The sequence below is a fragment of the Solanum verrucosum genome, unplaced genomic scaffold (genome assembly GCF_900185275.1).
Source record: "Solanum verrucosum unplaced genomic scaffold, falcon-dt-bn FXZP01000261.1, whole genome shotgun sequence".
Classification (NCBI taxonomy): Eukaryota; Viridiplantae; Streptophyta; class Magnoliopsida; order Solanales; family Solanaceae; genus Solanum; species Solanum verrucosum.
Window position 1 is genome coordinate 3,197,347 of NW_026019969.1, and position 24,276 is coordinate 3,221,622.

At 38.8% G+C, this 24,276-nt stretch overlaps 2 protein-coding genes across 2 annotated transcripts in view; both read right to left on the bottom strand.

Moving 5' to 3' along the window:
- LOC125815305 (NAD(P)H:quinone oxidoreductase) overlaps positions 1-20,697 on the bottom strand; it is a 71,356-nt gene extending 50,659 nt beyond the window's left edge. The window contains exon 1 of the mRNA XM_049494748.1: positions 20,693-20,697. The gene's annotated coding sequence lies outside the window, so the exon portion shown is untranslated. The remainder of the gene's footprint in view (positions 1-20,692) is intronic.
- Positions 168-22,407, bottom strand: LOC125815260 (E3 ubiquitin-protein ligase KEG). The gene is made up of 16 exons (XM_049494693.1): positions 21,431-22,407; positions 10,896-11,258; positions 10,581-10,811; positions 10,223-10,345; positions 9,477-9,813; positions 8,840-8,997; positions 7,957-8,114; positions 7,684-7,805; positions 6,895-7,029; positions 5,114-5,238; positions 4,894-4,998; positions 4,520-4,780; positions 3,053-3,386; positions 2,557-2,745; positions 2,053-2,358; positions 168-1,904 (listed from the first exon to the last, which is right to left on the bottom strand). Exons 1-16 carry the CDS (start codon positions 22,159-22,161, stop codon positions 681-683), a joined length of 4,902 nt encoding a protein of 1,633 aa, XP_049350650.1. The 5' UTR covers positions 22,162-22,407; the 3' UTR covers positions 168-680.
- Positions 22,408-24,276: the final 1,869 nt, after the last annotated feature.

Genomic DNA, 24,276 nt, shown 5'->3' on the forward strand with positions numbered 1-24,276 from the left:
TGGGAGTTTAGGAAAAAGTTGACATATATTTTCTACCTCTATTATTTAGGTGTTAAATCTTTCTTTTTATCCTTTACAATTCCCAGATTTGGACAAATATTTCATAATACTCAGAATATCAAGGAAAGATACTTTGAAATCCAATTATACTTCACCAACACAAAGGGAAAGACAATAAATTCACATGCTTTTCTATTCAAACGGTTAAATAACATTTTACAAAAATATGAGCAGTGGCCTCACGGCATCTTCTAAATGACAGAGATATAGGAGAGAAATGTTCGAGTCTAGTGTAAGTGAACTATGTTTCAAAGCTATGAACTCAAAAATTACTTTTGATTTGTACAGAATAGAAATCAAGCATATTTCTGTTAACGCAGCTAAAACGAAACATATGCAGAAAATCCCCAACGCAGGCAGCATCGTTGACTACACATCTGAGGTTGAACTTCAGCAATGACACAATCAACCCCAACACCCTTTTAACCTTTTTAAAATCTCTCTGTCATCACAGTTACTCTGTATACATCTGTTTTCATGGCTGTCAACTGCACTGGGGCAACCTATAACGCCATTAGCAAAGACAGCACATGGACTGCCTCTCCTATAAATTAAAGAAGCCCTTGGCTTGCCCTGCCCGTTATCTAATGAACGGAGGAACCATAATAACGACAAGCCTTTCATTGATCATCGTGCTCATGAAGGACAATATCAGCAGGGTCTCCAATCCATGGACGCCCTTCTCTCCATTGAAACTTGATTCGTAGCTTCCCATTAGCATCTACTCCAACCACCTCACCTCTACTCGCATGAGTCTCCATCCCCCATCCCCACCGAGGTGCCACCAGCCCATCTCTGATCTTCACCTTATCCCCAATTTTAAATGCTCTAATTCTTTCCATTTCCAAGGCCTTGCAGAGCCATAGCCTATCCAAAAAGCAGAATGCAACCCAAAGATCTCCATCTTCTATGCGGTGCACTACCCCAATACTTGAATGAGAGACATCCCCCCACTGGTGTGTTGGGTTAGACACGTTCTCCCTAACCCTGACCCAGTCACCAACTTGGATTTCCTTTTCTTCCACAAGGTCAACTTCTGAAGGATCAAGCATCCAAGATTTTGACCCCACTGGTGTGTAGATTCTTAGTTTGCCATCTGCATCAATTGCTGATATAGTTCCGACACTTGCATGACTATGACCTGACCAATTAAATCTTGGCTGCTTCACAGAGTTCCTAACTCTAACACGCTGACCAACTAAGAGTTTGTTTACTTTCTCAAGATGGCTGCAATATCCCGTCCACTGGTCCTGCTCTCCACAAAAAGCGACAAAAACATTTCCATCCCACTTATCGCCTTCATAACTCATTCCTTGCACAACTCCAATGCTACCTGGCCCTACAGATTTCCAACCACTTGCAATCTCTCTCAGCTTGACCCACTCTGCGACTTCAAATGTTGGCTCTATCTCGAGATCTGCAGGATCTCCTTTCCAGAGACATTGCAAACCGAAAAATGCAACCCTAACTTCTCCATCAGCATTAACGCCAGTTATAACACCTCGAGAATCTGGATTAGTGCCTCTCCAGCCCCATCTTGGTTCTACCAGACCAGACCTAAACCTAACATGCTGCCCAATTCGAAATCCAGAAACCTTTTCAATGTCAGTGTAATGAGTCATTAGGCGTCCTTTGCGGAAACAGCATGCAAGCTCTAAATAACCAGTGTCTTGAACACTATGTACAACTGCTAAACTTTCTTTGCCTATGCTGTACCAATCATAACTGGGTCTAGTTCCCAGGCTTGGTTTTGAACGTACCCAATCACCTACATCAAATCCTGAAAGTCTTTCTGCATCTCCAGGAGAAACCTTCCATAAACTGTCTCTCCCAGTAACCCTAACCTAGAATGCATCAAAGGTCAGCAATTCATTAAAATTATAAACTAAAGAATTGGAAGTCAGTTCAAAGTTCACTAGATTTTATGCTAAATAATAAGGTCAATAGATGCTCTCCAACAAATTTACAATGAGACAGGCGGTGCAAGCTTACATTTAGAGCACCATCCATGTCGATTCTCGCAATCTTCCCAACCGTTGCTGGTGTCTCGTTGGACCATCCAAGTCTAGGCTGAGAAACAGATGGCAAAACATGAATTTCCTGTCCAACTTCGAAAGGCGGCACCTTCTCCACATCTGTCACTGAACAAGAGAAAGGCTTGCTACGGAAGCAAAAAGCAATGCCAACATCACCATCTTCTTCCAAACTGTGGATTATACCTACGCTATTCCTTGTGATGTCCTCCCAACCATATTTGGGTGAGGGAACTGACGCTTTTACTCTTACCCAGTCACCTACCTGTTAATGGCAGAGAACAGAAAAATTATTGAGAACACTATCTACACCTACATTACATCCCACAACTTGATCCTTTTTCTTCCATTCTCATGGTCTCATCTCCCCAGCCCCCAAACAAGAACGGAATTTCCTAATCACCAACACCCGCATCTAGTATCCTCATTAAAGAACAAAATATTGATCAATTCCATGTATTACCTTGAAATCTTCCACCTTCTCCATGTCCGAAGGATCTGCCTGCCACGGGATGGGCCGATTGGGAATTTCTATGATCAACAGACCGTCAGCCTCTATGTCAATTATTTTTCCTACGCTATGATGTGTTTCACCGCCCCAAGCATATCTTGGCTCAGCAACAGTGCGCTTCACACAGACCCTATCAGCAATCTGTGAAAAGGTACAGAATGCAGAATTCAACAATTGAACTGGATAATGAAATTTCGAAATAGATATTCCCTCAATTTCATTTTATTTGGCGATGTTTGATGGGGCACGTCCCATGACATTTATATGACTAAGAGCATATCATCAACGACAAAATGTGAAGTTTAAAGTGAAAAATGTTCCCAAGTATAAAGGGTGCCATTCTTTTTGCAAAAAAAAAAAAAAAAACTAAAAAGAAGAGACATATAAAATGAAACAGGGAAAAATAAACTACAAGGCATCAGTACAGCCAGTGTACAATATGTCTTACTCTGAATGGTTCAACAGGTTCAACCTCTTCTGGCTCACAATGCCATGGATGAGGAAGGTAGCTAAGTTCCACCATCAGACTGTTGTCTGGTCTAATACAGTACACTACACCAATGCTTCCTGGTGTTGCAGATCCAAATCCATGTTTAGCTGTTGTAAGTGTAGGACGAATGCGAACCCAATCTCCAACCTTGAATTCCTCCACACGTTCCATTTCTGCAGGATCAGCTTTCCATCCTCTAGATGCTCCAGGAAACCCAACACGAAGCACTCCATCATCATCTACACATAAAACAGTTCCTATGCTGTCATGGGCATGGTCACGCCAACCAAATCTGTAGCAAAAGCAATGTTATTATTAGCTATTACAAAATGCTAATGTTTTCCTGAAACAGCTTGAAACATTTCAACTAACACCTGGCTGCAAATGACATTCATGAGTCATCACCACAAAAGCTAAGCAGCAATTGGCAAGACAGAACTAAGAAAGAGGAAACTTCATTTATCTTATAAGTGATGCATTTTTTTGTTTCTCTATACTATATTTAAGCTGTTTATACCTTCAAATCTCTTCATATTTTTCTTCTAAATATTCAAGTCAATGAGTGAGGCCAAACCTAAAACATTTCAGCTTAAACCTGATCGCAAGGGACATTCATATATCATCTCAAGATAAACTAAGCAGCTATTGGCAAGGAAAAAGCTAGAAAAGAGGAAGGTTGAGCAATCATACGATTATAATGTATTTTTCTCACTTCTGCTACTTCATTTAAGAGCCAGATTTCTCTTTCTATACCCCAAAATTTCTTCATTAGTATTCAGTTTATTTCACTCAGAAAGATCTACTTCTGAGCTATAAATTCCATATATTATTTATCTATTTAAGACTCAAGGCATCTGTTTCTTGGACCACCAAGTTATTGCCATGTACTGCATCTGAGTCATCATAACTAATTAAAGAAAAAATTGGTTATTACATACATGAATCATTACTATATAAGGAACTCAAACCCTATTTGACCATAACGATAGCAAGAAATTCCATTATACATACATAGCTAAGTATTTATGAGACATTACAAAAGCCAAACTCAGCACCAAGAGGCGGGAAGGGCAGGCCTGTATAAAGTAACAACAGTAACTCGCAGTTAAGCAGGCCCATGCAACTTTTCTTCTTAAAACAGTAAGATTACAGAAATAAGAGGGAATGCACTGAACCATTCCTAGGGTAATATCTTCATGGAGAAAAATTGCATGGTTCAACAAATCAGTCAGATATGAGGCCTTGATTGTCAATTCAAAAGGTGTACATGGTTCCGCTCCAGAGAAATATATGATCCACCCCCCATCCCCCTCTCGGGGACTTCATGGTTAAGTGCCAAAACATTCTAGCTCGAGAAAGAGAGCACAAAGGACATAAGAAGCATATCTACTATAAATACAACGTAATAACAGTTTTATGTCGAACCTTGGTTTTTTCACATCTGCCTTGAGCTTCACATGTTGCCCCCTGTCCAGTGGAATCACTTTTACAACTTCATCTACTAATACTTGAGCCTCCCGGCATATTTGAGCCTCCCGGCCCTCCCCAGAACAAAAGGACACGATGAGATTGTCTCTGTCAAGGACATTTTGAACAAAACCAACACTCTTATGTCTAGCACCTTGCCACCCATAAGTTGGTGTCACAATGCTTCTCTTGAATTTCACCCAGTCCCCTACTTCATATCTGAATAGCATATGAACATGCATATCTTTAAAATATCATACCCAATCAACAAGCAATTTACATTTATTATAAAATAGTGACAAAATCGCAACAGATAAAATCTTTATGCTTACACTGTGGGAGATAGACGGACCCCCTTCTCCCTAAGTGCCTCTATCAAATCTTCTGAAATCCATTCACGAGGAAGAGCCTCCAAATAGTCGCATAAAGTTTTTCCACTGCAACAATAGACATTGTTGAAGTCAATGTCAAGCTCAGATACAAGAGTGTAAATTCATTCCCCATGATAACATAAACCATACGAAGGAGTGGCACGGGCTAATTGAAACTTGCCTGTGATTCCTAACTTCAACAGCAGCATCAGGATACCTGAGCATAACTACAATCCAATCAAGATTTTCACGTATCATATTAGCAGAGAATGCTGCTACATGGAAAGCATTATCACCTTCATCATCCTGATATCAGGGAGAAATACAAAATTAGCTAAAAGTGGAATGTTAGAAAAGAAATATCGACAAGTATTGAGAGCAAGCAAATATGTCATGAGCAAATGGAATACAGAGCCATGACCAGTATGGTTGAAACTATAATTTCCATTGAGGTGCCTACATATGTGAACGAGCTTCACTAAAACAATTTGCAGAAGTAAATTTTCAGTGAGGTCATTCTTTTTTTGAATAGGAACCTTATGAGAAAAAGTTATATGACCGTGAACTACAAAACTCAGTAATTTCTCAAGTTCGGGGTGTATCTGCTGAAGATTTGCACATCCAAACTCAGTGAAGAACTTTCTCAAACTTTGCAGTTATCAAAGTCCAGCAACGTTCCGACACACAATGCATTTTATTAATGATGACAGCACCATCAGGTGCAGATATGTACAGAGCAAAAGCCAGTCCTTTTATAATTGCAAGGAGCTGTGGAATTCTAACAAAGCATGTAATATCAAATATATTCAGTAAATTACCCCTAGAGGCAAAAAAAAAACCCTTGTAGTTGAGCTCCGGTAGAGTTTTTCTCTCTCCAAAAGTATTACAAAGTTAGTCGCTACCCTTTGAGGGCGCACAGGGTAAAAACCCCTCTCCTATGCAATAGCTCGCAAACTACACAGAAGAGATAACTCGCACTAGGCAAGCCCGGTGCGACGAGCTCGACCCAGAAGGCAAACCCCTTGCTTTGGCTGGCAAGGGATTTCGAACTTGAGACCTCCAACATGGAAGTCCCAAGCTCAAACCACTGGGCCACCTGAAGGGTATCTGCTAGATTAGTTTATAACGGTGAGACCTAAAAATTGTCACATTTGTCCCATGGTAAGATAATCTTACATACTGCAATGTAATTACAAAAGAAACTTGTATTCACGCATTCCACAAACTTCTTCTCTTCTCTTATTTTCTTATAGTACCAAAGCAACGTATAACTTCATCAAGGTTTAACATCAAGAAGTCAACATCAAGCTGCTTCCTGTTAAGACCATAACCAATTATGTAGTCATAAATTAATGAAATTCTCAAAGTCATGAAAAAAATTCCTCCTATTTAATTTGGTGTTAAAAGTTATGCAGTCGACAAAAAAAATTTGGTTTCCAAAAATGTAATCTGCCCATCTAATACGTGTTGGAAAGAACACTAGCCATGCTCCGCCTAAACTCTCAACTCAAGCAATATGTACGAAAATATGTGAACTCCTTATTCTTTACCTTAGTCCTGACTATGCCAACAAATTTCAGGTGTCCTTCCCTTTCTCAGGTGCAAAGTACATAACTGGCTGGAGTGTTATTCTTATCCACAATTTTCTCTCTTTTCTGTTTTCTTTATTTTCATTCTCTTTTCTTAATTTTGTAATTATTTATTTGAGGTGGCAAGGAGGGATCTGATAGGCTTATACTCCAAGGAGGACAACAAAAATGATAATTCCAGGTTAATTTCAAGCAAATTAAGCGGCCCAGATGTAGAATGGACCAAAAGAAAATATCATAAATACTATTAGGTGTGATAAAAAAAATACCATCACCGCAAAGATAAAACAGAAAGTTCCCAGAGAAAAGGAGCCAAAAGACAGCTCAATATATCTGTATCTAGTGATTGATCCAAAAAGTGTCAATTACAGACCTGAATATTACAATTTGCCCCAGCAGACAAAAGCAATCCGACACAAGATTTTGCACCTCTATTCAATGCCACGTGAAGAGGTATTGTATTATTCACATTCTTGATGTTTACATCAACTCCTGCATCGAGGATGATCTAAAGAAATTTGGAAGTTTGTGAGACAACAAAAATTATAGTGTATAAAAGATATTACAATGAAAAAGAACCCTCACTTAACTACTGTGCAGAACAAAGAATTTAGTCTCTTGGCAGTAAAGGCATGCACTGTCTGACAAGGACATTAAGACATGTATAGTTTAAATAACGGGGGTCCCAACAGAATAGGACATCAGATCACTTCTGCACCAATTCTTTTATATATCATCGATCTATCAAAACTAGATTAGAACCACCTGATCTTCATCCTGTATGAACTCTCCCGACATAACTTGTTAACAAAAAGATGATCCGCTGGAAGCAAGGGTTAAGTGGAGCATTATAAGATCATGTCTAATATGAAGTTTCGGTCCTTATAGAAATAACCCATTTAGTTGACGAGAAATAATTCTATATACCTTTATATCTGTACCAATGAGAGCAACAGAACAAACAAAATATCTTTTTTTTCTAACCAAAAATCATTAGAGGTGTCCTGAAGATTGACATGAGATCAGTGAAAAATGTAACCTAACTGACGATAACATGAGTGTCACTGTCCAGCTGAAGCATGATTTGGAAAAATAACCTAAGATTTATGTTTTTTCTTCTTCCAAAATAGTACTTGTCAAATTCAAGTACATATCAGCATACCTTGACCAACTCAACATCATTTATCATAGCAGCAGTGTGCAAAGCAGTTCGAAAATGTTGTGTGTCTTGTGCAGCTGGATCTGCTCCAGCAGCTAAAATTAATCGTACCAGTTCTCTCCCCTCTACAAAAGTAAACAAGATTACTGCAATGACAACCAAGAACATGTACAGCTAGTAAAAAGGAAGTAAAAAAAAAAAAGAGGACTACCAACTGTTATATCTTGTAAAACAACTATATTTATGTTCATCCATGCAAAAAGATCGTCAACCTACCTGCTTCACGATCTTTCTTTAAGGCTGCTGCCATGCACAGTGCAGTACCAACAGGACTTGGAATGTCAATAGCATCGGCGATATCTTTAATAGATGCAAGTTCCACCCACCTCTTGACAACAGCAACATTCCATGTCGCAATGCACGTGTGTAGTGGCCTGAAGAAGGAAAGACGCAAATATGCACCATGTAGAAAAGGGAGAGAGGAACCCCATAAAGATAAATACAGTTAAAACATAATAGTGATACTTCAACAGTTAAATCAATTATAAAGCACCTTCTAAATACATATAACAAGGTGACATCAAAGACCTTTAAAAAGAATTAAATACGATTAGTCAGCTCCAACAATTTACTTCAAGATCCATTCTTAACTTAAAGATGCCACAAATTCAATTTGATTTCCATCTAAAACAACATTAAGTCAAACAAGTGGACCACAAAATCTTTTTTGCAAAAGAAGGCCACAATTTTCCTAGTAAACTTTGAGCTCTTTTCTTCATGATTTCCCTTGCTATATACATATTCACTTTGAAAGAATTGACAAATCTGACTGACATAAGAGTCCTAAAGGAAAATAACTTGGAAGAATTCAGCAAGTGATACTCTATCCCTTTGGAGACATACATTCCGAAACTTGTACTTTTCATCTGCAATTCCCACAACCACAATGATTCCCTTTTCATTCTGTTTTCCTGTGTTTTGATATAAGATATATTTTGCAGTGTTTTTTTGAAATTGGTAACTTTATTTTTTGCACTTTTCTCTATTCTTTTATTTTAATCTTCTTTTCCAACATTCCTAGCTATAGGGTTCCCCCCATCTAGCTATTTTTTTTCACAAAGCATTTCAAAGAATGAATAGGAATCACATTTGAACTTACGTCAAATTTTTGGAGTTCAAGATACTCATTGATTTACAGCCTCCATTTTCAAGTATGATCTTAGCACAGTCTGTATATTTCTTAGCAACTGCTCGATGAAGCACCGATTCGCCTTCATCATCAACAGCATTTGGATCAGCCCCAGCCAATAATAATTCCTGTTGCAAGGAAACATAGGTACTAACATGATGAGTAACAATGAACAGATATTCTTTTCAAAAGAAGGACAAAACAAAACAGCATCCTATAAACATCCTGTCTTCTTCTCTTTTTTTCCTTTTGGCGGGGGAGTATTGAAGAGAGACAGAATCGGCTTGCCGAGGACAAACCTTGGAGATTTGATTTACAAAGTTGGGAGTTCCACCAGTGAACAAGCATGAATTTCAAATTGGACTACGGAATCTCTTTTATTTTGTTTTGTTCACTTTTTTTATGGCAGAAGGAGTGGAGGAGGTGTGCCAAGTAGGGCAAGGACAAGAGGACGAATGAAAAATTGAACCTGCACCCCCTTGGAATTACTTTTTTAATCTAAAATAGTACTTATCTCTTTAGTAGCCTGACTTTCCATTTGTCCCCCACATTTCAGTTTAGCTTAGCATCTTTCTCAACATACACACAGAAGGACAAAAAGACCTACACGCATGCAATCTGGTTGGCCATGGTATGCACAGACATGAGCAACGGATGGACCAAGGCCCTCTCTAAGTCTAGACCTGACATTGGCATGACTCCTGATAAGAGCACGAACACATTCAGGTGATCCAGCCGCAAGAGCAAACACAAGCGGTGGATCACCATCTTTGTCTAGGACATCCACATTTGCCTGCGAGCATTCCAAAATGGCCTCAACAAGTTCCACACTTCCTCGTCTACAAGCAAGGTGGAGAGCAGTTTGCCCATCAGGATTTTGTGCCTCCAGTACGGAGCGTAAAGAGGTAATACCTTTTCCTGAAACAGTCTTCGCTAGCAAGTCTCTGCATGCAGAAGGAAAAAGGAGATGAAGTACATAGAAAATAATTCTTAGGATAACTACCAAAGTTGCAAAAGAGGACTCAGGGAATAATGTTCCAAAAACTTCTTGAAGGAATATGTGATTAGCCACAAGTAACCTCTGTAAATTCCCTTCCCAAATTTGAAAATCTTAATGACCTGATATCTTCTACTTTTTTATTTTACATTTATGAAACTTTTCCTTTCAAATTTCTGGTAGTTTCTCAATTAATTCTGTAAATTCCCTTCCCAAATTTGAAAATCTTGATGACCTGATATTTTCTCTTTTTTTCTTTTACATTATGAAACTTTTTCTTTTAACTTTCTAGTAGTTTCTCGATTAATTTTGCAAAATAGAATATCATGCTACTTAAGAAACACATAAAGACTTACCGAACGCCATTCACATTGCCTTCAGAGACAAGTCTGTGTAGAAGACTGGGATCATCAAGAGAAACCTCTGAATGATATGCCGCAGGAGGTACTACACCATTCGTTCCCAAGTACTGCAAGTTACTGCATTTTTGACATATAATAATAATCAACACTTATCTGAGTGACCAATGATTAAACTCGAAAGAAACTGTAAAATATTAATAATTAACAATCAGAATAAGGAACACACAGCGCACTGAGGCAGCCTCTATTTAAGAAGCAAGACAACTAAGTATTGAATGCTACCTTCCAACAGCTAAATCATGTTTATATGACAATCCTGCTACAAAATATCAGCTTAGCTAAATGTTCTTACTTATCAGGGCTGGCAGGAGGACTTCGAGGGATCTCTTGCAAGTGGCGAAGAAATGTGGCTAACATTGAACTAAAGGTTGGTCTCTTGGAAACCTTGAACTGCAGACACTCACCAATCATCTTCCACAACTCTGGCGGTATTCCAACACCCACTACACTTGCATATTGAGGAGGTTGTCTCCTTGCCTTTATAACAGAACGATAAATTTCCTCTGAACTTAAGCCAGCCCAGCTGCATAAGAATGACAAAGGGTGCTCAAAGTAAATCAAACAAAATAGACGAGAAGCTTCTAAAGAAATACAAGTTGTCACTTACGGAATAGAACCAGTGCACATTTCCACCAATGTGCAACCAAAGCTCCAGGCATCTGACTCTGGAGATATACCAATGGCACCATCCCAGAAAAGATTAAGTGATTTCTTTACAGGCTCCCACGCTTCTGGAGCAGTGTAGTTTGGGCTAAGCATTGTACAATCCATGCAAGAATGAGTTATTGTGGACTCACACTCCAATCGAGCTTTCCTACAGGCAGGCTTCTTTAAAATTGCAGGAAGCCCATAATCAGATACCACAGCATGACCATTTGCATCTAAAAGAAGATTGGATGGCTTAATATTCATGCAAACAATACCAGCTGCATGAAGTTCAGCCACCCCACGCGCAATGTCTGCTCCATATCTGCATTTAAGATGGGATAATACATCAAGGTTAGGAGATACATGAAACACCATCCTCAGAGTACACATAGAAAAATGACTAGTTTCTGTAAACTGGATTCCAATGAGGAGCCTGGGGAAGAGTTGGAAGGGAATGAAGAAAGAAAGTACTGGGTAGAATTGAACCCTTGCTGACTCTCTAGAGCATCTGTAAGCTAGAGTCTGATAAGCATCAAAGTTTGAAATTTTGATTCAACCAACTAAAATTCTAGATAGTTACAACATATCCAACCAAATTCATTTCCTTATCATTTCACCCTTTCAGTAATGGAGGATGAAAATGATCATAATTAAATTGGAAGAATACTGGTGATTGGTTTAGAATCTACAGAAGAGCTCCCATATGATAGAAGTGCAAAAAGGATTTGTAAATTAGTAACTTGTCCAACTGAGTTTGTCACCACTATTTCATACAAAAGCTTCTAAAAACCTTTTGGCTAAGTCTTGCACTTCTATGGAGAACCTTCCCCCTATCTTCATGCTCACTGCTAACAAACAGGCTTGGTTACAATTTATCTCACAATTAACACACATGTAATTGTGAACTCTTGGACATCATTCTCAGAAGACTGAATTATTATTAGGAAAATACCTCAAGTCCTACAACAGCTTACATCACTCACTGATTCTCCCGTTTAATATGGATCCAATGATGACTTCTTCTATGTCAAATCTTACTAAAAATGACAAATTCTGCACAAGGAAGGGTGAAAATCTTTGTCATGGCTCATGGCAACCTTTTGTTGTAAGAGATGCCTCCAAATTCTATTTGTAACCCAGCACTTATAAGATGTCCCTATTTTTTTCTCTATTCATAAATACAACAGAAGCTGTCCTTGGGCCTTATTTGCGAAAAAGTGTGGGGAAAAGATACTTAGCATTACATGAGCAAAAGAATAAAAAGGGGACTGTCAACCCACTTTCATAATACAGTGAAGAGCTAACGCCTTTGGCTAGTTTTGCACTTCTTTTCCTTCCCCTCCAAGAACGGGAATGGATATAGAAGATTCATATAGCCAAACCAAACTAGTATGGAAATGAGGTATAGTTAATTGGTTTTTGACTCTCTTTTTGGTTACAGCCTGCAATGTCATTCTCCATCCAAGCAGGTTGCTTCTTCGATGAAATGTGAACTGGCCAATATGGGGCAGAAGTTGAAAATGGTAGCTCACAGTCACTGCCCCTTGTGTACTTCGTTCAAGCAAGGAAATGGAAGATGATCGCCCTTGAGCTTCGGTTCAACGGTTAAGAAGCAACACATGAAGTGTAGATTAAGTGCAGGGTGAACTTTTCCATGGAAAAAACCTAGTAGTAAGTTGGAAGATGAGTAGAGAGCAGGTCCATACATCCCAGAGTTTCAAACCTACTGATACCTTACAAAGTGGGTCGGGTCCATAAATGAGGTCACAGGTAATTTCTCCAATATCAAAAGAAGAAATGAAAGATGATTTAAATATTATTTTTTTGATAACAAGGGAAACCACAGCCGCTACCCTTTGGTTGCACACAGGGTAAATGCAATAGCTCGCAAACCACATAGGAGAGGTAACCCGCACTAGGCAAGCCCGGTGCGACGAGCTCGACCCAGAAGGCAAACCCCTTGCTTTCGTTGGCAAGGGGTTTCGAACTCGAGACCTCCAACATGGAAGTCCCAAGCCCAAACCACTGGGCCACCCCGAAGGGTAAAGATGATTTAAATATTACCTAACCTATATCCATAATGTGACATTTGAATTTCAGCGCAACCTTCTTTTTTGGAAAAAAGAAGTGCATGCGGAAGGGACCGAAGAGTTTGTGCAGTCCACTAACTCTCTTGCACCTTAATTATGTACATGTAAATCTATTAGATCTTTGCGCATTATAGTATTCTGCTCACTTCGTGATTTTGGCAGCATTTCCAAAGTTCTTCCCATTCCAATAATGAACAATTCAGGCAATCAATGGAAGAAAAAAAGAAGATCAATCTCATTGCTTAACTGCCCTCACCGGGTTTTTCTGTAAGGATATTAATTTTATTAATAAAGGGAAAGTCTCCTGTATACAAGCAGTATAAAGTGGAAATATACAATAACTGCTCTAGGTTTATTCATGACAGAAGCCAGGGATACCATGAGCATTAGGACAACAGCAGCATTTACAAGACAAACATATTTCAACCCCCATTCAAATGTCTAGCGACCAAGCCAAACCCCTTAGATGGCCAATCAAGCACAAGTTAAGTGTGCCCTACGCGGATGAAACTTTGCCATGACAGTCATAATCTCCCCTCATACCAGCAACCAATGGCCTTGGAAGAAGATGCTCCAAACAAAGTGCCTACCGGGATAGCTGCCCACAATGCATGTTTCACTCAGACTAATCTGCAAAGGAGGCTTTATCACTTTTCCGCAGATTAAACCTATGTGGAAAAGCTAGTGGGGACATTGATCAGCTATATCCGCTCTGCCTTAAACCGCCACAGCGTGGGACTTCTCTTACACATTTTTGAACTTCATTGAACCATGCACAAGTCAGTCAAGGATCTTATGTAATGCTGGAACACAAGGAAACTGGACAGAGGAAAGATCTGGAGCACTATTCCACTCAACATTTTGTGAGTAATCTGGAGAGAAAGAAACAACAGATCCTTTGAAGAAAAGGCTGACACTGTAAAATGGTTTAAATATAGGTACTAATACCACTTAGTTATACGGTGCAACTTCAAGAATGTATATGATATAGATATTTTCTTAAATTTCCTAGCATCAAAGCAGGATTAGTTAGTGACGGATCTGGACAAATTTTTGTAACCCCCTCCCCAACTCCAACCCCAGCTCTATCTTAGTGTTGTCTTTGTCCATCATTTAGTTTGAAAAAAAAGAGTGTGCACATTCCATGAGCAAAGCACAATAAGGCATTCTTATACTGGTCTATGGTTCCTGCTTGTATTTTGTGGTGCTTATGGATAGAGAGGAACAAAAGGTGTTTTGATGGCATCCCAACTTCCATTTCCTCTCCTAAGGCTAGATGTTTGATTAGTCTTTTTAGTTGGGTAAACCACTCCCCTGTAATTACTGTTGAATCTTTCCTAGAATTTATCAGCTCCATAGGTCTATGTTGATAGTTGTGATAGCTTTTTTTGCCTTCCTGGGAGCTGATAATCTCTTCTTTTTTTTTTTGATAATAGTAACTGTGTATTCACACCAAAAAGCCCATCAAGCAAAAGCTGATGGGGTGGGATTTACAACCCCTAAGGGCTTCATCGAGATTAAAAGACTAGATAGGAGGCTTTACAATTGTCCTTTGAAATCAGCTAAACTATCTATTTCCCCCACTATATCATGTTTACACCAAAAATACAAAAGACTTATACTCTTCATCTTGATCTTCTGGAAACAGCTAGCTTTTCCTTCAAAACATCTTTCATTTCTCTCTTTCCAAAAAATCCACCAAACACATGCTGGGATACTTCTCCACCAATCTTCTTGTGATCCCCTTCTTCCAACTCCTTCCCAGCTTTTCAACATATCAAAGGAGGTCCTGGGCATTACCCAACTTATTCCAAGTAAACAGAAGAACATGTTCCACAGATTTACAACTGTTTTGCAATGAATGAACAAGTGACTATTTATCTCTGCCTCTTGCTCACACATAAAACACCTAGAGCAAATCTGAATACCTCTTCTCTGTAGTACTTCGTGTGTTAAACAGGCTCTCCTAACCACCAGCCAGCTGAAGCATGAGATTTTGTGTGGTATTTTAACCTTCCAAATCAGTTTCCAAGGCCATTTTGCTGTCATTGTCTGGCTGAAGTTCAAACTCCAATAACATGATTTCACGGTAAAAGACCCCTTGCTATGTAGTTTCCAAATTGGCAAATCAGAACCTACACTTACTCCTGGGAAAGCATTTAGAGTCTGCAGCAAATCAGCTACTCTATTTATTTCCCAATCATTCATGGCCTCCTAAAAATCAAGTTCCACCCTTGAGGACTCCATACTTGTGCCACCTTATCCATCTGTTGCAAGCTCAAGATGTATAGATCAGGAAAGGTAGTCCTCAGAACCTCTTCCCCAATCCACAATTTGTTCCAGAAACTTGTCTTCTCCCCATCCCTAATTCTGTACTTCAGGTTGTTAATGAAAGAGGGCCACAGTCTTCTAATTGTTTTCGACACGGAGCATCCAAAAGTACCAGTCACCTCCTCAGTGGTCCAACTATTCTGGAGCCCATATTTTTGTGAAATGAATCTCCTCCATAGTGCCACATCTTCACAACAGAATCTCCATAACCATTTCTTCAGTAGACTTTCATTCTGTGCACCTAGATTCTTTATGCCCAGCCCACCCTGTTTTTTGTTAAGGATCACCTTATCCCATTTTACTAGATTGTACCCCTTCTTCTCCTTGTTGCCCTGCCATAGGAAAGCTCTTCTAGCCTTGTTGATTTTCTTCTCTATGTTACCTGGTAGAGGGAATAGACTCATCATATAGGTAGGTTGGCTGTCCATGACTGATTTTATAAGAGTCAGCCTGCCACCCAAAGATAGATACTGGCTTTTCCATCTTGCTAATTTCCTCTCACTTCTTTCCAGAACCTCACACCACACTTCTAGCTCTTTATTTTTTGCTCCAAGAGGCATTCCTAGGTATTTAGTAGGAAGGGAAGCCACTTGACATCCTAGATTCTCAGCTAGGGTCTGTATATTAGGGACTTGGTTCACTGGATAGAGGTAGCTTTTGTGCCAGTTGACATGAAGTCCCGAAATGCCCTCAAAGATTGTTAGGATAGCTCTCAGGTGCCTTATCTGTGTAACTTCTGCATCACAAAATACAAGGGAGTCATCTGCATACAGTAGATGAGATACCTCCATAGCATTGTTCATATTTATGTTAGCACAAAAACCTTTAATCCATCCATTCTCCCTTGCTTTCCTAATCATGGAGTTTAGGCTTTCCATAGCTAGACTGAACAGAAAAGGTGACATGGGGTCGCCTTGTCGCAGACCTCTCTGTGATTGAAAGAAACCCTCTGGACTACCATTAATTATAAGTGAAAATTTCACGGTGGATATGCAGAATTTAATCCAGTTGACCCATTTGTCGCCAAACCCCATATCTCTCAATGCTTTGAGGAGGAAAGCCCAATTCACATGGTCGTAGGCCTTCTCAATGTCGAGCTTGCAAAGCACTCCTGGTTTTTTTGTTTCACCCTCGAGTCCACCAACTCATTTGCCAGAAGGGTCGCATCCATTATTTGTCTGCCCTTCAAGAATGCCATCTGATGTTCATCCACTAGAGTTCCCATAACTGTCTTCAATCTCTCAGTGATAAGCTTGGCTATGATTTTGTAGACTCCACCAATTAGACTTATTGGTCTGAAGTCTTTTAGCTCTTCTGCTCCATGCTTCTTGGGAATAAGTGCTACAAAGGTAGCATTGAAGGACTTCTCAAAAAACTCGTTCTGGTGAAAATTATGTATTGTTTGCATCAGGTCTTCTTTCAAGGTCGGCCAACATTCCTTGTAGAAGCGCATTGTAAAGCCATCTAGGCCGGGGGCTTTGTCACCATCACACTGTTTGAAGATACCCAGTACCTCAGCTTCAGTAAACGGCCTTTGCAGCCACTCTTGATCTTCCTGGGAGATTCTGGGGCAATTTGCAATCGTGAAAGCTGGCCTCTAACCTTCTGGTTCAGTGTATAAGTTCTTATAGAACGCAATCATGCTAATTTTGATTTGTTCTGGATCTTTGATTTCCTCCCCTCTGACTAACAGTTTGTCAATAGCATTGTATCTCTTGTGTGCTGTTGCCATTCTCTGAAAAAAAATTGTGTTGTTGTCGTCTTGTTTTAGCCCTATGAACTCTGGATTTTTGTCTCCACCTAGCTTCCTCATTTTCTGCCAGCTTTTCCAGTTCTACTAGGACAGTTGCCCTTACCATCATTTCATCTTCATTTAGGTTCCTGGTATCTTGAGCCAGATCAATATCAGCCAATTCAGCTAATAGGTTGTTCTTCTTGGTTCCTAGTTCACCACAGACTCGCTTGCTCCATTCCTTGATTTTTGGCTTGAGCATCTTTAGCTTCATGCTAAGTATATAATCAGGGCATCCCATCACTTCAAATTCATCCCACCATTCCTGTACTTGTTCTCGGAAACCCTCTATCTCAAGCCACCAATTCTCGAACTTGAAGTAGGGTTTCTGTTTTCCCCAGTCACCACATTGTAGCAAAATAGGACAGTGATCAGACGTCACTCTAGGCATGACCATCTGTTTAATGTTCTTGAAAAACTCCTCCCATTCTACTGAATAAAGAAATCTGTCTAATCTAGCTGCACTGTGATGATTTGGCCCTCTGAACCATGTGAAGTTTCCCCCGCATAGATGAGGATCATGTAGCTCCATTTCATCTATCCACTTGGAGAAATCGGTCATTACATTAGTGATTCTGCTACAGCCTCTCTTTTCTGCCATAGTTCTGACTGTGTTAAAATCGCCACACGTCACCCAAGGTCCTTCACATAATTCTTTAGCCACTGCTACTTCTTCCCAGCACTCTAGCTTCTCACTTCTGATGTGGGGAGCATATACACCAGTGAGAAACCAATTAAAAGAATTATGCACTGCTTCGAATTTATAGGTGATTGAAAACTGCCCTGTCTCCACTACGCTACCTTTCCACACCCTGCGATCCCACATAATCAAGATCCCCCCCTTGCTTCCATCAGCTTCCAAATACCCACAACGCATCCACCTGCTGGGCCATAGATGTTTGGCAAAGCTATCCACATCTTTATTCACCTTTGTTTCCTGGAAGCAGTAAACATCTGCTTTCCACTTGAGCATAGCACTTTTAACAAGATTTCTTGTAGAAATATTGTTAATCCCCCTTACATTCCAAGATAGTAATTTTACCTTCATTTGAAAGTCAAACTCAAGACTCTCCCTTTTGTTCTGGATCCCTCCACTTCTTGGTTCAGACAGGACTGCAGATTTTTGAGCTCGTTTTTTCCAATTCCCCTATTTCTGGGCGTAGCATTTGAACTATCAGACTTCTTGTTTTCCAGTGTTGCCTTTCTCTCATCTAATCTCATCAGTAGGGCATGTGTTTCTTCCCTAAATCCTTCGAAAGCAACCCCATATGAGGCACTCAGTGCCATGATATGCGGCACTCAGTCTTTTAGCTCTTCCATGCTGATAATCTCTTTGTAATGATTGCATCTTCTTGATGCTTTTTGTTAAAGACATCCTTCTTATTTCATCCAAAAATAAAGACATTCTTATACACAATCCGCACTTCTTTTGTATTCTTAAGAATCCCCACTTCTTTGTGCCTAAGCATCCTTTAAATTACTTGAAAAAACTAAGGGGCGAGGAGTGGAAGAACCTCACATGATACAGAAGCATTGTTTGATAACATCGAACCCTAAGATTTCAGGTGAAATGCACTTATTATGTACCAAATTGATGTTTTCCTGATCAAAAGGTTCACTGAATATTAACCATGTCACCTGTCCGGGTATGAAATTTAAATTTCAACCATGTGTTTCATGAGGTAGATGGTTATAACGAATTTAAGCATTTTCAGATTGGTACAGTTCTTTTTTAAAAAAAACTGGTAACTCAGATTGGTGCAGAATTCTCAGTTTGACATTTGATCTAGTTATGTTTGATCTGGTTTAGTGAGACATAAGAGTTGCACCTGCCTTTTGAAGGATCAATCTACATTACGATGTATCAAGTGATACACAAGTGAACTGTTAAGATCTGTATTCTTGATAGCATAAAAACAAGGTGACAAGTGATATGAATGGTGTAGTATCAAGTATCTGTCATTAGTCCGAGAAAAAACGACTGAGCTGTCAACATATCAGCATTTAAGGAGAATGTCAATCACCAGTTGATGCACTGTCAAAAAGGAAGTGAGTTACGGTGGACAGCAATGAATCTCTTCAGTATTAAGTGAATGATGCCAGCAACGATGCAAGACGTTATGTCCAGCTAGGCTTTCAGACAAAGGAAACAAAGATGAGCATTGGATGCATCTCCTTTGACATTAATGTGGGTATAATGGAAAGTAAGTAGGAGAGTTTTGCGGGGATGGAAAATACACTTGTACAAATTAGGATGAATTTCATTTCGGGTAAACTCTCAGTGCACCCACAAGGCCCCAGCTAGCATAGACGACTGGGTATGATTTGTGAGAACATTGTCTTGGTGTAGGTTCACGAATTCATATATAAACTTGTGTACCAGTGTTCTCGTTCCCCACCATACCAATGAACTTATCATTTATCAAAAATAAATATCAACCTCTTAATGTGGCCTAATGGACAATGAAGTGGCCCAAGCCATGAAAGACAAAGGGTTAAATCCCATCAGAAAGAAAAAATACCACATGATTTCTTCTGTCTACTGAAGCCTTGGTGAGTATAGTTACCCAATACCTCAGTTGAGGGAAGGGTACAAGTATTTGGTGATTAGTCAAGTTGTGCAAAAGCTATCTGATACCTTTATTACCTATATCAGCATCTTAGTGGATATGTTATTAGAATAGTAATGCTTATCTAAGCGTTGAAAATTTCTTTTATCCAGGAATTTTCCTGCAAAGACAATCTCAAGCAAACAATAAGGCCTTGGACTATTGAATTATCTCAAGTGCGATAGTAAGTTTGTCATACACTTAAAGTTAGCTCTCTTTTACTTCTTGATTTATAACCAATTTTGGTATAATATTTGACTGGGGAAAGAAAGATTGAGAGAAAAGTTTCCAACTTTGTACGGCTGATCCACAAATATAAAAGGGAAGGTGATAAAAAAAAATCCAAACAATGGTTGGCAGTTGATTTTCAGGAGCGGCCTCAATGATTCACTGAACAATGCCAGTTTGGAGAATAACAAGGAATATTCATTGATCTGGGCAGCATGCAATGATGGAAAGTTCACAGCCAGAAGATGCTGTAGTCTATTACTGAAACAAAAGGAATCGTGTTGCACAATGGCCTCGGAAAGCAACATCGAAGTCAAAGGCACCTGTTAAAGTTACTTATTTTGCATGGGTTGCAGCAAAAGCTTGCCCTACTCAGGGAACTTACAGAAGAGAGGTATTACTCTTAGTAATAGATGTTATATGTGTGAAGAGGAGTCAGAGACAGTCAAGCATCTATGATTCACTCCAAGGTTGCAGACTGTGTTGTGAGCTCTTTTCAAACATGTCTGGTGTCAAGTGGGTAATGCCTCCTGATGTTAAGAGCTTATTGAAGATATGGTAACATCAAGAAGTGATAAAGTAAACAATATGTTTGGAGCACAATCCTTTTTTGTGTTTTATGGACAATAAGGTTGGAAAGAGATAGGATCTGCTTTGAGGGGAAAAGACAACATATATCCAGGACTAAGAATAGATATCTATTAAATGTGTATTTTTTGTGTAAAAGGAGTATTATGGCAAGTATGGAGCAAAATATGGACTTAATAGAAGACACATGAGATATGCAGTTGGCATGTTAATGATTGACGTTGTTTTTCAGTAGTTTGTACCTTCTTTTAATAAAAGCTTGCCTTATCTGGAAAAAAAAAAGTAGTAATATAAATAAAACAGTGTTTATTTGGAAGCTGTTCTTAAAATTCCATTCTTTGGTTCCAATATAATATGGTCAACCTTATATCATTTGGTTCAAAATAGGAGCTCTAAGTCTCTATTGCTTAATATATTTTCTAGAACTCTTACAAACACTTTCAGGACATTAATAATTTGAAATGTGCATCTCATATCTAATGCAACAGATGAGAGTGCCATTACAATGACTGACTAACACGTGGTATAAGAAGCCGATATAATCGCCACAGAGGCGATGCTACTATTTTTCCCATTCTTGGTATCTTTTATCTACAAATTCATGTATTTACTCAAAGTTTGAGTATGTGAAAAATAGGGTGCAAGATAGTGACAAAAATTCAGATCTTGACGAGCATTACAAAGCACGTGTGATAGATTGAGGATGTGAAAGTTTTCCCATAATTTAGAGTTCTAATTACACACAAATTCCAGTTTTTTACCTCCAAAATCTGGAACAAGAAAATCAACAAGGTAAACCAAACGGAAATAGGAGTAACCCTCAATCCAAGACACGAGAAAAAATCAAAACTTTTACCTCAGAATTTGCTCAAGTGTGAGTCGCCCTTCGTTCCGCTGCATCTCTGTCTGTATTGATCCTTTACACCTATCCATAATCAAGCACAAGCTTCTTTCCAATTTGGTCACACCATGGAAAGCACACACATTTCTACACCACATAGACTCCCTCCTCAACCTCTCCAACTTCTCTTGCACCCACACCACATCCATTTCCTCTCCAACTCCCACCTTCTTCACCGCCACTTTATGCCGACACCTCCCACGGCTACCGCTGCTTCCACCAGAAACAGTTGCTGCCCACATCTCCACTCCAGGCCTCATAGACTCACCCCCTATCCTCCTAATCAACTTAACTTCCTGATGTGAACCCACCTCTATCCTCCCACCCCCACACCCTGAGCTCGAAGCTGCTCGGGCACCATGCCTCCGCCTTGAATCATTCTCCTCATCTTCAGCATTCTCATTAAAACCCCTCTCATTTTCCTCTTCTTCATCCTCATCATCGCTCGAATACCTGGAGTCCCGGATTAAGGCTAGGATCGCGTAGTTCTTCTTAAGGGCAGTAACAGAGTTTCCGACAAGTGATACATGGCGGCACCTGGGACACGATAAGCTAGTATCTGGGGAAGCGGAGAACATTCTAGAAAGACACTCCCTGCAAAACCCATGACCGCATTGGAGCAGTAAAGGGCAACGCTCCTCCTCGTCATACCTATTCTGACAAACTAAACAACAAGGTACTCTCATAATACTACAATCAAACAAAGAATCAACAACTATAAAAAAAAAAAAAACGCCTCAGAGAAATTGAGATTGTCGAATCCGGGTCAGATTGATAAATGGGAAAATTGAAGTAGGTACAGATATGTACTTGCAGATCCACGGAGAAACAAGAATGTAGAGAGAGAAAGATTAAGGGTTTTAGAGAGAGAAAATGGAAGGTGGGTGGGGTTAATAGTTGAGTTGAGGAAGAAGACGGAAGCTTTACTGACGGATTTTATTTTTATTTTTATTTTTATTTTCATTCTCCCCTGTTATTAGCCCGGGAAGTTTTTATCTACGTACAAATACTGAATCGCATAGTACAACTTCCTTAATGCACGCTTAGCTCTCTCGGAATAAATCTTCACTTGAATTAGAACAGTACACTTATTAAGTGGACTTACCATTCCGTTAGTTTAAAATTATTTCGAGGTCTATTGAGAACAGTTTTCTTATCTTTCAAGTTAATATTTGTGATTTAACTTACTAATTTAAGGATATATCATAGATAGGTTTAGATCAATCGCAATTTATCAGCATCTTGCTCGTTTTCAATTGATGACGGATGATAAGGACCTCCGCATATATTACTTGTGAAATGATATTAGGTATGTGAACCTATTGTGAAACTTTACATAGTGAACCTATTCTTAAGTGGACTTACGATAACTTTACATAGTGAACCTATTGTGAAAATTTTAAAATAAATTACCGTAATTAATTAAATTGAATTGATTATATAAAAATATTTACATTATATATATACACACACTAGTACTTCCATTTTAAATTTGGTAAATAAAAGAGAAAAGACATAAAGTCACCACTAAAGTTGTCCCGTATTTGTATAAAGATATCTTAATTTTGAAAGTGTCCTATCACCCCACAAAACTTTTCAATATCTTTGTAAAGGGCCATTTTGACCCATTTTTCTGTCTGGGTTGTTACCACGCACATGAGGCGCGTGATGCAGTGTTTTTACTGTCATTAAGCAGTTTAAAAGTGCCACGTGTCTCTTTTTTCTTTATTATTAATTATTTAATTAATTTACATCATCTTCCCCAAATTTAAACTCAAAAGAGCCATTGGTAGCCCTAAATTCACAATTTCATATTTTTTTCAAAGCAAAATCAACGTTGGTACTCTCTCTTTGACGAATTCATCATCTTCCCAAAGCTCAATAAGGTAGGAATTCGTTTTATCTTTTAATTTCCGTCGATTCCAACACTCTTTACACTATAATAATCCCTAGAATCATAATAATCAAGAAAAAGATCTTTATCATATAATGTAGAGCCCTAACATGTTAGACCTTCAATTCCTTGTCCCTCCAAGAATCATCAACAACGAGATTATCAACACCAAGAGAAAATAAGAAGACTTTTCTATATTTTGTGATTTTAGGAAAAGTTGAGAAATAACAAAAGAAAAGAAAAGACTTTTTTTGAAAAGAATCGGGTCGGGTCGGGTTGAATGAATATTACAGGAGTGAGCATCACGCGTGACAACACAGACGACAAGGGAATGGGTCAAAATGACCCATTTACAAAAATATTAAAAAGTTCTGTGGGGTGATAAGATATTTTCATAGTTAAGGTGTCTTTATGCAAATACATAACAACTTTAGTGGTGACTTTATGTCTTTTCTCTAAATAAAATATCAAAATTTTCATTGGCCTTGATGGTTGCTTTACAGAGGAGGTTTGTTTAAGCATGTAGAATAATTACTAGAAGGTAATCCGTTACCAGGAGCTCAGATTCAAATTAAGGACGAAGGAATCTCAACTATCTCATCATAATCCACATAGTTTTTATTTTATATATTACTTTTAGATTTTAATTATTTTTTTTTATTTTTTTTATAAATCGTTAAATTTTTTGTAATTAATGCACTAAAGTATTGCATAGAAGTCTATAATATAAACCATTTTCTTTTATAATTGTCCTGACCAAATTAAATCGAATGTGAAAAAATTGAGGTGCTTTGACTAATAAAAAATTTGAAATATGACGGTATTTCTAGTAACTTTATTGATTAACATTTGGCTTCCGATTATTGCTATACCCACACTAGTTTCTTTGTCCCACTAGTTGAGTGTA

Bases quoted from the DNA above. Each gene is read 5' to 3' on its own strand.
- LOC125815260 (XM_049494693.1), bottom strand. From the start codon at position 22,161: ATGAGAGTACCTTGTTGTTTAGTTTGTCAGAATAGGTATGACGAGGAG. The intron at 7,806-7,956 runs GTAGGTTGACGA...TTACTTTTGTAG, and splicing joins AAAGAAAGATCGTGAAGCAG to AGGGGAGAGAACTGGTACGA. The intron at 2,359-2,556 runs GTAATACATGGA...TGCCATTAACAG, and splicing joins AGAAGGTGGAAGATTTCAAG to GTAGGTGACTGGGTAAGAGT.